We start from the raw sequence: 12,072 nt of genomic DNA on the forward strand, positions 1-12,072 counted from the left end.
ACGGGGAGAGACCAGGACAGGGACAGAGACGGGGAGAGACCAGGACAGGGACAGAGACGGGGAGAGACCAGGACCGGGGCAGGGGTGACCAGGACAGGGATCAAACATGCAACAGAAGAGAGAGGAGAGAGTCAGAGGAGTGGTGGGATTTTAGGGGCACTGGGGTAGTGGGGGGTGTCGGGGGAGGGTGGATACTGAAATTTGATGAGGGAAGGGATGGGGAACCCAGGATGGAGCATAGGACTGACCCCCTCCCTTCCCTGAGGCAGGGGGATGGCAACAGAGGGAGTGTTTATGGGGTGGGGAGGATTTCCATACTTAGCTCTTCAACTGGGAGGGTGATGTCCCCACCCACCCCTCACAGGGAGTGAAGGGGAGGGAGTGGCCATGGGGAGAGGGGAGGGGCTGGGAGAAATGGGGGAGGGGCTAGCCCTTCCCCCACCCAGGGCCCAGGCACCCACCTCTTCCACCTTCTGGGGAGAGAGGGGCACAGGGTCAGAGGTGGGCCCAGATAGAACCCAACCCACCTCCCCGCACCCACCAAAGGGTCCCCAAAGCAGCGGCACAAGGACGGGCAGGAGGCAGAGCCTGCCCCCCAGCTGTAAGGGGGACAGGGCCCCCGGGGCACAGAGCAGAGGGGTGGGGGTTTGGGGGACGGGCACCAGGAGGCAGGAGCGAGGCGGGGGGTGGGGGGCAGGGGGCAGGGGGGCTTGAAAGAGTAGGGGAGGAAGGGCTGAAAAAATGAAAAGTGGCAGGGAGATCGGAGGGGGATGAAAGGTGGGGAAAGAAAACCCAGGTGAGAGAGGAGGGGGGAGGTAAGAGAGGAGGGGGGAGGTGAGAGGGGTGGGGGGAGGTGAAAGGGGAGGGGGGAGGTGAGAGGGGATGAGGGAGGTGAGAGGGGAGGGGGGAGGTGAGAGGGGACGGGGGAGGTCAGAACGGGGCGGGGGGCAGAGATGAGAGGGGAGGGGGAGGGGAGAGGGGAGTGGGGAGGTGAGAGAGGAGAGGGGAGGTGAGAGAGGAGGGGGAAATAAAGGAGATGGAAGGAGTGGTGGAGAGGAAGGGAGGAGGAGAAAGATTAGTGAAAAAAGGAAGGAGAGGAAGGAGGAGAGGAAAAAGGAAGGATAAAAGGAAAGGGGGGCAATGAGGAAGCAGGAGGGAGATGACAAAAGGAAAGAAGAAGAAGGGAGAGGAATGGCGAGACCCAGAGAGCAGCAGAGGAGCAGGGGGAGCGACAGCCTGGGACAGGCAGGCGCAGATGGCAGCGGCGACCCTGCACCCACCCACCAGCGCCCAGTAAGCCACGCCCCCCGCCCCTACACCCTAGTCTGGGCACCTCTCGGTTTCGGCCCCCTCATCGGTACTCTCTGGGGGCGCCAGGGCCTCCAGGCTCATTGGGCCCTGCGGGGATGAGTCCCCCAGCTCCAGGGGGGCGTCGGCACCTGTGGGGTGGAGGGAGCAGGGCTGGCTGGAAGGCCTCTGAGGCCTCAAGACGCACACTCGGGGGGCCTGGAAATGTGGGGGCTAAAGCTACCCAGTGCCCGGCAGACACCACACGGCTGCTCTGTACTTCAGCACAGGACAGACAGACGTTAAGACCTCTGAGAACACGGCCACTAGGGGCAGGAGCATGAAGATGCAACAGAAGTGGGTGCCCCTGTGTGTCCTGGGTGGATGGGGACCCCAGGCCTAGCAAATAGGTCACAAACATCTCTCCCACCCAACCAGACTGCAGCCCCCTGAGGTTGGGAGGGCCCTGGATTCCATGCTGCCTCCACATCCATTCATCCTCCCCACCCTCTCATACCCCTTTAGAGAAAAAGAAACAGGCTAAGAAAGGGGAGTCATATCCAAGACACTAAATAAACACAAGCAGTCAGCAGAGCCGATGTGTGAGCCCTGGCCTGGCCATGCAGAGATCCAAGGGCGTGAGGTCACACCGGTGTAAGGACGAGATCCAAGGGCCTGAGGCCACAGAGGTGTAAGGATGGTGAGGGATGAAGCTCATGGGGCTGGCGGGCTCCCCACCTAGGGGGCCAGCAATGCAGCTCAGAGGGTGGACTGGTCATGTACTCAGGGAAGGTTCTGGAAAATGAAGGGCTGATGGAAAAAGTAGTCCAAGGGGGTGGGAGACACAGCACCAGCAGAGAGGTCAGAGCCTGGGAGGAAAGCTGTGGAAAGGGCAAACTGAGGGAAGGGGGAAGTTATGAATGACAGTGGTGACCAGGAGCAGGGAGGAGTGGACGCTGAGAGCAAAGGGGAGGTGTTGCTGGGGAATGGCTTCTATCTGGGGGTGCCAAGGGGGCAGGCAGCACCCCCACCCTGGATCCCCGGGCCTCATGGAGCCCTGGTCCAGGAAACTCTCACCTGGTTCCCGGTCTGGGCTGTCCAGGGACAGAGGGTGCAGAGAGACTCCAGGGGTGTCCTGCCCAGGAGCCCCGACATTCCGGTCCCGAGAAGGCATCCCCAGGCCTCCCTTCCGGTCTGTAGCACCTGGCCTCTCGGCTGGGGAGACAGTGAGGGAGAAAGAGGGAGATAAGAGAACAGTAATTCAAATCCACAACCGCCGGGGGATGTAAGAGGCTGTGCTCAGGCCCTTCCCCACCATGACAAGGAGCCCCTTCCTCCCTCAGACCCAGGACCCCCCATCCCCTCCTCCCTCAGACCCAGGAGTCCAGGCCCCAGGCCTTCCTCCCTCAGACCCAGGAACTCCCCCATCCCATCCACCCTCAGACCCAGGGGTCCAGGCCCCAGCCCCTCCTCCCTCAGACCCAGGGGTCCAGGCCCCAGCCCCTCTTCCCTCAGACCCAGGGGTCCAGGCCCAGCCCCTCTTCCCTCAGACCCAGGAGTCCAGGTCCCCAGCCCTCTCCCACACAGGCCCCCAGTATGGATGCTCTGGCTACGGGTCCATTACCATCAACCTCTGCTTTGAGGTGTCGAAAATCTGGAACTGAAACGAGAGAGAATGAGACAGTGAGTGGGAACAGCTGGAGAAGACAGGGGAGGGCACAGGCCAGAGCTGCCTTACCCTGGGGCTCTCCCCGGTTCCAGCGGGCGGCATCCAGGATGCTGCTCAGCCCCTTCTTGGTCTTGGCAGGCTCGTCCGACCGCCGGTTCCCCATCACCTGCGAGGGGAGGAAGACCAGGCTGAGCATCTCTGAGATGACAACAAAGCAGAATTTGACGCTGGGTGTCCAGCGTCATGAGGCTCCCAGGGCGTCTCTGGAGAGGAAAGGGTCAGGACGGGGCACTGAGGGAAGCACCTTTTTCCGGAAGAAGTTCCTCCCCGACTTCTTGTCTCCACTCTTGGTCCGCACCCCAAGGTGGCGCATGTACAGGCCAATGGCATTGACCACGGCAGCACTGTAGGGAGGGGACAGTGAGGGCTCCACACACACAAAGACACACACACACACACACACACACACACACACACACACACACAGTCCCTAGAGGCAGAGGCCCGGCCTTTCCATCCTGACCCCACAACTACTTCCTGTGAGACTCTGAGGAGAGATGAGAGGGTTCAAAAGGACAGGGACAAGGGCTGTTACCCAATGCCCAGGACCCAGGTGTCCAGGCCCCCAGCCTCCTCCTCCCTGAGACTCAGGAGTCCAGGCCCTCAGCCTCCTCCCCCCTCAGACCCAGGTGTCCAGGGCCCCAGCCTCCTCCTCCCTCAGACCCAGGCGTCCAGGCCCCCAGCCTCCTCCTCCCTCAGACCCAGGCGTCCAGGGCCCCAGCCTCCTCCTCCCTCAGACCCAGGAATCCAGGCCCCCAGGCCCCTCCTCCCTCAAACTCAGGAGGCTGCACGCCTCTCCCTGCCGCCCTCCCTGCCCCCCTCACCTCTTTTCTTCGTCGGTAGAGATGGTATGTCTGTAGGAGGAAGAGAGATGTTTGTGACATATTTGCTAGGCCTGGGGTCCCCACCTACCCAGGATACATCTCAGGGTTGCTGTCCTGGGATAGGCAGGGGGAAGAGAGACAGAGAGGGGACACTGCAGAAGGGATGGGGAAGGACCGTCACAAGAGGGAGGGAGGTCTCTCATCCAGGAGGACAGGATCCAAGTGCCCGATCATGGACAAGACCCAGAAATGACAAGGGAACCCCAAAGCTGGAAAGGGAAGACTTGGATTCAAGGTGAGTTAAAACGCTAGGGCAGAGGAAGACCCCCAGTGCCAAGAAATGAACTCTGACCCTGAAAAGGGAACCCGCAAACAGGATGGAACATGCCAGAGGTAGCACGGGTGCCCTGGGGCTGGGGAGGAGCGACGCTCCCACCAGGGCTGACCCACTCACTGCATCTCCTCCAGGTGCATGAGCAGCCGCTCCGCCACGTGCCGCTCCCGGGCCTCGTAGCTGGCTCGGTCCCGCCCAACCCAAGCCTCCAGCTGGGCCAGCTCCTGCTCCCAGGGCGTCATGCCCATGAGCCGCTTGGAGCGGAAGTCCTCCAGCTGCCGGCCCACGGCTGCCTGCTGGCTTTGCACCACCTCCTGCACGAACCGCCGCTGGACATCCTCGGAGATGAGGTCAGCCCTAGTGCGGTCTGTAGGGACACACATGGGGGCCAGGGTCCAGCTCCCTGGTGGTTTGGATCACGGTCCCCACCCACCCTTGGACTCCGATAGCCACACTTCCTGAGGCCGCTGCCAAGAAGGAATGAATGAATCTCGGCTGTCCGAGCAGAGCATGGGAGTGCGGCCTCCCTTCCCTTGGCCTCCTGGGAGGTGTGGTCCCCGCTAGACAACTCTCCCTCATCCCATCCTTCTCCTTACCAAGTTCAAAGGCGACGTTGGGAGGGACCGGCACCCGCAGAACCTGCTCAAGAGAGAGAATGGGGTGAAGAGGAGGACTTGGTGTGCTGAGATGCAGGCCGGGAGGACTGCCAGGAACCCTGGTCTAAGCGAGGGTGCTGGGGAAGGCCTGGGTCAGCAGCTGCCCTCAGGGCAGAGGTTGGGGACCGCATGGTGACTCTGCAGGCCCAAACAGGGATTGCGGGGTTGGGGCAGCTTGAAGGTCTCTCACCGCTGTCTTCTCCAGGAAGCTGTGGTAGAAGTCCAGGAAGGCCTTCTTGGCCTCCTTGGGGCCCAGTGAGCCCAGCATGTCAGCATGCAGACAGCAAAGCTGGGGGAGACACACAGCATGACTCTCCGCTCCCTCATCCTGCCTCAAACCACACTCTCCCTTTGAAAAGGGCCTTTCCAGCTGGGCGTGGTGGCTCACACCTGTAATCCCAGCACTTTGGGAGGCCGAGGCGGGCGGATCACGAGGTCAGGAGATCGAGACCATCCTGGCTAACACAGTGAAACCCCGTCTCTACTAAAAATACAAAAAATTAGCCGGGCGTGTTGGCGGATGCCTGTAATCCCAGCTACTCGGGAGGCTGAGGCAGAGGCGGAATGAGCCGAATCCCCACTGCACTCACCTGGCAAAGACCAGACTCTGTCTCGCCGAGTGTGGTGGTGGGCACCTGTAATCCCAGCTACTCGGGAGGTTGAGGCAGGGAGAACTGCTTGAACCCAGGAGACGGAGGCTGCAGTGAGTGGAGACTGTGCCACTGCACTCCAATCTGGTTGACATAGAGTGAGACTGTTTCATAAATAAATAAATAAATAAATAAATAAATAAAACCCAAAATCACACAGCTACTAAGTGGCAAAGTTAGGATTCGAATCCAGGCAGCCTGTCTCCACTACACTCCACTTCCTGGAAAGCCTGTGAGCAGCTTAAGGGTTTATGTGTGTTGAGGGGTGTTGTAGGTTGATCCATCTGTGTCCCAGATGGTGCCTTGTGCATACTGAGGGCTTGGAAAGAACAGGTGGACAAGTGGGGCTAACTCTCATCCGTCAAGCATTTCCTGAGTGCCAGCCCCTGTGCTGGGTGACAGTGGGGACTCCAACCTGTCCTGGCTCCTGGGGGCTCTCATCTGGGAAATGAACTCACTCCAATGGGAGTGGGACTTTTTCTCCTTTTTCTTTTTTGAGATGGAGTCTCGCTCTGTCACCCAGGCGGGAGTGCAGTGGCGCGATCTCAGCTCACTGCAACCTCCTCCTGGGTTCAAGCGATTCTCCTGCCTCAGCCTCTGGAGTAGCTTGGATTACAGGTGCCTATCACCATGCCTGGCTAATTTTTTTTTTTTTTCGCCTAGGCTGGAGTGCAGTGGTGCAATCTCGGCTCATCGCAACCTCCACTTCCCAAGTTCAAGTGATTCTCCTGCCTCAGCCTCCCGAGTAGCTGGGATCACAGGCATGTACCACTGTGCCCGGCTAATTGTCGTATTGTAGTAGAGATGGGATTTCACCATGTTGGCCAGGCTGGTCTTGAACTCCTGACGTCAGGTGATCCACCTGCCTCAGCCTCCCAAAGTGCTGGGATTATAGGCATGAGCCACGGCGCCTGGCCAATTTTCATATTTTTAGTAGAGACGGGGTTTTACCATGTTGGCCAGGCTGGTCTCGAACTCCTGATCTCAAGTGATCTACCTACCTCAGCCTCCCAAAGTTCTGGGATTATAGGTGTGAGCCACTGTGCCCAGCCCCACCTTTTTTTTTTTTTTTTTTTTTTCCAAGACAGGGTCTCACTCTGTCGCCCAGGCTGGAGTGCAGTGGTGCAATCACTGTAGCCTCGACCTCCTGGGCTCAAGCTATCCTCCTGCCTCAGCCTCCCAAAGCGTTGGGACTACAGTCATGAACCACCAGGCCCGGTCCTCCTTCTCCACTTTCAACAGTTTTAACAAATCTATATCGACTCTCCACACCCCCCAAATACAGCAAAATTCTAAGAGAGGACAACAGGAAGCAGCCCAGGGGACCACAGCTATCTCTGATCGGCTCCCTACAAGCTGATGAGGTGAGGGAGCTATGCGAGGATAAACTTCAAAATGCCCAGAGGCCGCCGGGGTCACCTCAGGCAAGTCCCTGACCCTCTCTAGGCCTCAGTTGCCACATCTGTAAAAGACCATGGTAGTCAGCACGATCCCTGGGCTGATTGTCCACGATCTGGTGTTCTAGAAACCCCAAGGCTTGAATGGGGGACCCCCTTGCTCAGAGGGCCAGAGTCTCCATGCACGTGCTTGTAGGGGGAGCCACTCTTCCGGAAAGAGAATGTAGACGGGGGAAAGACTGAAATTTCCTAATTTTCTGCATATCTGATGCTTTGGCGTCAGGATGACCAGCCTCCGGTGTTGCAGCTGACATGTGCTTCTTTCCGCACGCCTCGGGCACTTCTCCCCACTCTTTCCACGGATTTCCTCGTTTTCTGGAGGGATCCACTATGCATGTCCATATGGTACAGGGCCCTGGCTGTCCCCAGCTCCTATCCTGTGCTGGGCTGGACTGGGTCTTCTTGGGATGAGACCCTTGTCTACAGATCCCCTGCCAGCCAGCACTGTGGCCTCTCCCTTTCTAAATCACCTGCTGGGTTTTCTAGACTCTGCGGGTGTGTCTGGATGGCATGGTTGTCCATCCACATCTCCCAGGTATCTTCTGCCTCATCCAGAGGCTTCTGGATCCACAACCGTTTGGTCTCCCTTGTGAGCTGTGTGTGGTGGTTTTCTTGTTTCCAGATCAGCGCCTGCTGTGCACCCTAGACCTGGGATGGCTAACAGCTTCTTTCTCCCAAGCATCAACCCTGAATGACTGCGTGCTGGCATCTGCCGAGAAGGCTTTGGAGAGAAGGATTCGGTCCCCTAGAGTCCACAGAAGGGCGCCGCCACAGGCTGATGGGGAGCGCTGATACAGGCACAGAGTGGGATGGGATGTGGTTTCTGCCAGGCTGCTGGACTCTGTGGCTCTGCGGGGTCCTGCCGTGTGTACCCTGCCCGCTGCACACTGAAATCTACCCTGGGCACCTGTAAGCCTGTTGAGGTCATGTGGCGTGCTTTCTGGCTCTTGTCTAAGGCATTCTCTCTTTCTAGACCTAGCACTCTGTGGTCTAGATCTGCTTTTCCAGACCCTCCTGGCACTAGCTCGCTGGCTTTTTTTTTAATTTTTTTATTTTTATTTTTTGAGACGGAGTTTCGCTCTGTCGCCCAGGCTGGAGTGCAGTGGCGCAGTCTCGGCTCACTGCAAGCTTCGCCTCCCGGCTTCACGCCATTCTCCTGCCTCAGCCTCTCCGAGTAGCTGGGACTACAGGCGCCCGCCACCACGTCCGGCTAATTTTTTGTATTTTTATTAGAGACGGGGTTTCACCATGGTCTCGATCTCCTGACCTCATGATCCGCCCGGCTTGACCTCCCAAAGTGCTGGGATTACAAGCGTGAGCCACCGCGCCCGGCCTTGCTCGCTGGTTTAATTCGCCAAAAGCTGTGCCTGTCCCAGCCCCACCCCTCCCTGTGCCCACCCAGCCCTGCCCTCACCAGGGGTCCTGGCTCAAACTGCAGGGCCACGTGCTGCAGGAGGGCCATGAGGTGGGCTGGGCGCCGCTTCACCTGCTCCAGGCTCTGGAACTGGCTGTTTTGCTCTTCTGAGTTCTGGGGGTGCAGGCAGGGGTGAGTACAATGGGGAGAAGAGGAGGGGCCTTAGGGTTGACCCTACCCATTCCTGGCACTTTATAAGGGATCCAAGCCAGGGTTAGCTCCTGGGAAGTGGGGAGTGGTGACAGTGTCCACAAAATAATGCTGACAGCAAGGGCAGGTGGTCAGGGAGAATGGATGAGACTTAATATTATAATGGTAGATGATGAGGACAGAAATTAGGAGAGAAGAAATTGGGGTCCATGCTGGGGGAGGAGACAGCAACGATAAGAAATGGGGTTAAGAGTAAGAAGGGTGGGCATCTATGCTGCTGTGTGGGCTCTGAGTATGGGGTCGGCAAGGTGAGGAAGGAGGTACCAGAGAGATGAGAGGATGAGACAGACCGTTGGAAGAGGCCAAGAAGACAGCATCTGCGGGTGGCAGGGGACCCGGGGCAGGACACTGAGCCTGGGACAGAGCTTTTCCACCTTATCTCCCACTCACCGTCTCCAGCTCGTTCTCAAAATCCTCATCCTCAGCCCCGATGATGCTGACGGGAACCAGGCCAGGCCGGGAGGGGCCGGGGGAGGCCTGTGGAAGGGGAGGGCGGCTTCAGTCCACAGGACTCCCCACCCACAGCCCTAGAGTCCCCTCACCCCTTGCTCTGTCCACTCACCGCCCCTCGGGCCACGTCTTCCATCTCCCTGGGCTCTGCAGGGCTGGGGGAAGAGGAGGGGCCGCGGTTAGGAGGGTGGGAGGAGGCAGCCCAGCGTGGTTACTCACAGATTCCTGGCCCAGGTGTGAAGGTGAGTAAACAGCCTCCCCCATCCCAGCCTCCGCAGCTCAATGGGGCCTCTGTGTGGCCACAAAGAGCCCTTCAGAGACCCGCCAGGGGGCGGGAGCCCAGGGACGGGAGCCTGCGGGGGCAGGCATTGGAGGCTCAGGAGCCTGGGTCCATGGGAAGGCTGAGTCTGACAGCCTGCAATCTGGGGTCCCTAATGCCCTAATGGAAGAGGGGGCTGGGGGCCTGGACTCCCAGGTTGGAGGGACTAGGGGCCTGGGGGCTAATTCCTGAGGGCACAGCCTAGAGGCAAGCGGGGATGGGAGGGTTAGAGGAGAGGTGGGAGAGAAGTGGGGTGCAGGGGTCTCCTCTGGTCTGTGACAGGCCTGGGGCAGGATGTGGCCTTGGAACCCACCAGCCCCACTTCCTGTGACAGGAAGTCACAATGGCAAACCCCCAACCCCCAACTCTCTACATAAGAAAACAAAACTCAGAACCCTCCTCCCTCAGGGACCGGGAGTCCCCAAACCCAGCAAGTTCTTCTTTCCCCCAGGGACCTCATCTCTTCCCAGGCTTCCAGTCCCGGAAAACAAGTGATGGGGCCTCAGACAGCCCATCTCCAAGGTGCGTCTGTCCCCTCCACCCTACATGCGGCTTGGTCTGTCCGCAGCCAGCTCTCCTTGGCTGTCTGTCCCTTGAATCTGTCTCATGTCTTGGTCTCTTTTCACCGTTTCCTGATTTTTCTCTTTCCCTTCCTCCAGAACTGTCTCATTTTCCCCACCATCCCTGCCTCCCCTCCCTCCATCTCTCCCTCTCAGCGGTGACACCCCCTTTCTGCCTCTGTAGCTCCGTCTGTCCTGTCCCTGTCTCTGTGTGTCTGTCCTCCCACATCTGGTTTCTGCAGCCACCATCCTCACACCTCTCTGAGTCACGATCTCATGTGCTGTCTCTCATCTCTCTCCATCCCTTTTTCTCCCCCATCTCTTGCTGTCTTTCCCATCTTTGTCTCTCCTTGAGTCTCCACTTCTCTCTGAGTCTTTCCACCGACATCTTCCGTGTCCTTAATTAGTCTGACTAATGCCACGGAGCCCGTGTCAGGCGGGAAGGAGCTGTGGAAAGAGGGGTGGGGTGGACCAGTGGCGGGGCTCCCCACAGCCCAAAGCTATTTATAACCCAAGCCAGCAGAGACCCGCCCTTCTCCTGCTTTATGGGCCTCCTCTCTAGCTCCCCAGTAAATGGTAACCAGGATTTTGATGATTAAACAATGATGCTTTCTGGAGTGTCCAAATGCCACCCTGTGGGTCCACCTGGGGAAGGCATCATTTTTATTATTTCCCACAAAGTGTATTTGTCCAATATCTAAGCTTGGGCAATTCAAGATTCAAGTACTGTTAAACATTCACTTTAATAAATTTGCAAACTGGCCAGGCGAGGTGGTTCATGCCTATAATCCCAGCACTTTGGGAGGCCAAGGTGGGAAGATCGCTTGAGCTCAGGAGTTTGAGACCAGCCTGGGCAACAGTGAGACCCTGTCTCACTATGAAACATGAGCACGGATGTGGAGGGTGCATGCTCATCCCACTCAGAGGTAGAAATGCTCAACTGAGGCAGGGAGATTTTAAAAAGGCAAAGAGAGGATACTCATTATCTCTGCAAGTGCTTGGTGCCAGGTCTGGAACTGTGCACTTGCCAAGTTCTTATCTCCTTATTCCTTATCACAATAATAATGAAATGACAGCTGACACATAAGAGACACTTAGTATGTGCCAGGCATGGCATCGCTGGTTTACAGGTAATAACTCATTTAATCCTCTTGGTGACTCCAAGAGATCATTATTATTCTCATCTCCATTTAACAAAGAAGGAAACTGAGGCACAGCTCATAAGAGGCAGAACCAGGACTCAGACCTAGGCAGTAGGGCTACAGAGTTTATGCATTTAAAATAAACTGCATTTGGTGGACGCAGTGGCTCACACCTGTAATCCCAGCACTTTGGGAGACCAAGGCAGGTGGATCACTTGAGCTCAGGAGTTCGAGACCAGCCTGGCTAACATGGTGAAACCCCCATCTCTACAAAAGATAGCCAGGTGTGGTGGTTCATGCCTGTAGTCCCAGCTACTTGGGAGGCTAAGATGAGAGGATCGCTTGAGCCCAGGAGGCAGAGGTTGCGGTGAGCCAAGATTGTGCCACTGCCCTCCAGCCTGGGCGACAGAGTGAGACCTTGTCTTAAAATAAAATAGGTCAGGCGTGGTGGCTCTCGCCTGTAATCCCAGCACTTTGGGAGACCAAGGCGGGCGGATCACGAAGTCAAGAGATCGACACCATTCCGGCCAACATAGTGAAAACCTGTCTCTACTAAAAATACCAAAATTAGCTGGACGTGGTGGCACGAGCCTGTAGTCCCAGCTACTCGGGAGGCTGAGGCAGGAGAATCCCTTGAATCCGGGAGGTGGGGGTTGCAGTGAGCTGAGATCGCACCACTGCACTCCAGCCTGGTGACAGAAGTGAAACTTCGCCTCAAAAATAAATAAATAAATAAATAAATAAATAAATAAGAAAAAATAAAACAGAGAGCATTGCTTTCAGAGCATGGGGAGCCCCCACCCTACCCTTCGGAAACTAAAATCTGAACCAAAGCTCTGAGACACATCACGTCTTCTTATGGATGCCTGGAAAAGTCACGGGTATGTGGTCACTATGGCCTAGGCAGGAGTGCATGTTGGATACGGCTGCTCCACAGATGCCTGGGGGTTGGAGATGATGGAGGCGAGGAGTGTCGCCTATTTAGGAGGAGGGGTTTGGGCGAGTCCCACAAAGGCTAGAGAATTATAGGTGAAGCTGTC

General features: G+C 57.4%; 2 protein-coding genes across 3 annotated transcripts in view; both read right to left on the bottom strand.

The window, feature by feature from the left end:
- LOC116480610 (carcinoembryonic antigen-related cell adhesion molecule 1-like) overlaps positions 1–12,072 on the bottom strand; it is a 1,172,951-nt gene that overhangs the window by 1,074,997 nt on the left and 85,882 nt on the right.
- Positions 1–12,072, bottom strand: part of ARHGEF1 (Rho guanine nucleotide exchange factor 1) — a 96,617-nt gene that overhangs the window by 83,476 nt on the left and 1,069 nt on the right. The window contains exons 2-14 of one of the 2 annotated variants that reach the window (XR_009209347.1): positions 9,124–9,166; positions 8,952–9,038; positions 8,352–8,465; positions 5,021–5,119; positions 4,771–4,813; positions 4,295–4,541; positions 3,841–3,870; positions 3,261–3,360; positions 3,026–3,122; positions 2,912–2,947; positions 2,365–2,502; positions 1,334–1,439; positions 3–473 (exon numbers count right to left, since the gene is read on the bottom strand). Coding sequence is in view for 1 of the 2 variants with exons in the window: in XM_058426554.1 (XP_058282537.1) it covers positions 1,334–1,439; positions 2,365–2,502; positions 2,912–2,947; positions 3,026–3,122; positions 3,261–3,360; positions 3,841–3,870; positions 4,295–4,541; positions 4,771–4,813; positions 5,021–5,119; positions 8,352–8,465; positions 8,952–9,038; positions 9,124–9,147 (1,121 nt within the window). In the remaining variant the exon portion in view is untranslated. The remainder of the gene's footprint in view (positions 1–2; positions 474–1,333; positions 1,440–2,364; positions 2,503–2,911; positions 2,948–3,025; positions 3,123–3,260; positions 3,361–3,840; positions 3,871–4,294; positions 4,542–4,770; positions 4,814–5,020; positions 5,120–8,351; positions 8,466–8,951; positions 9,039–9,123; positions 9,167–12,072) is intronic. The other variant, XM_058426554.1, reaches the window with a different exon arrangement.

This window comes from Hylobates moloch, unplaced genomic scaffold (assembly GCF_009828535.3).
Source record: "Hylobates moloch isolate HMO894 unplaced genomic scaffold, HMol_V3 SCAFFOLD_13, whole genome shotgun sequence".
NCBI classification, from domain to species: domain Eukaryota; kingdom Metazoa; phylum Chordata; class Mammalia; order Primates; family Hylobatidae; genus Hylobates; species Hylobates moloch.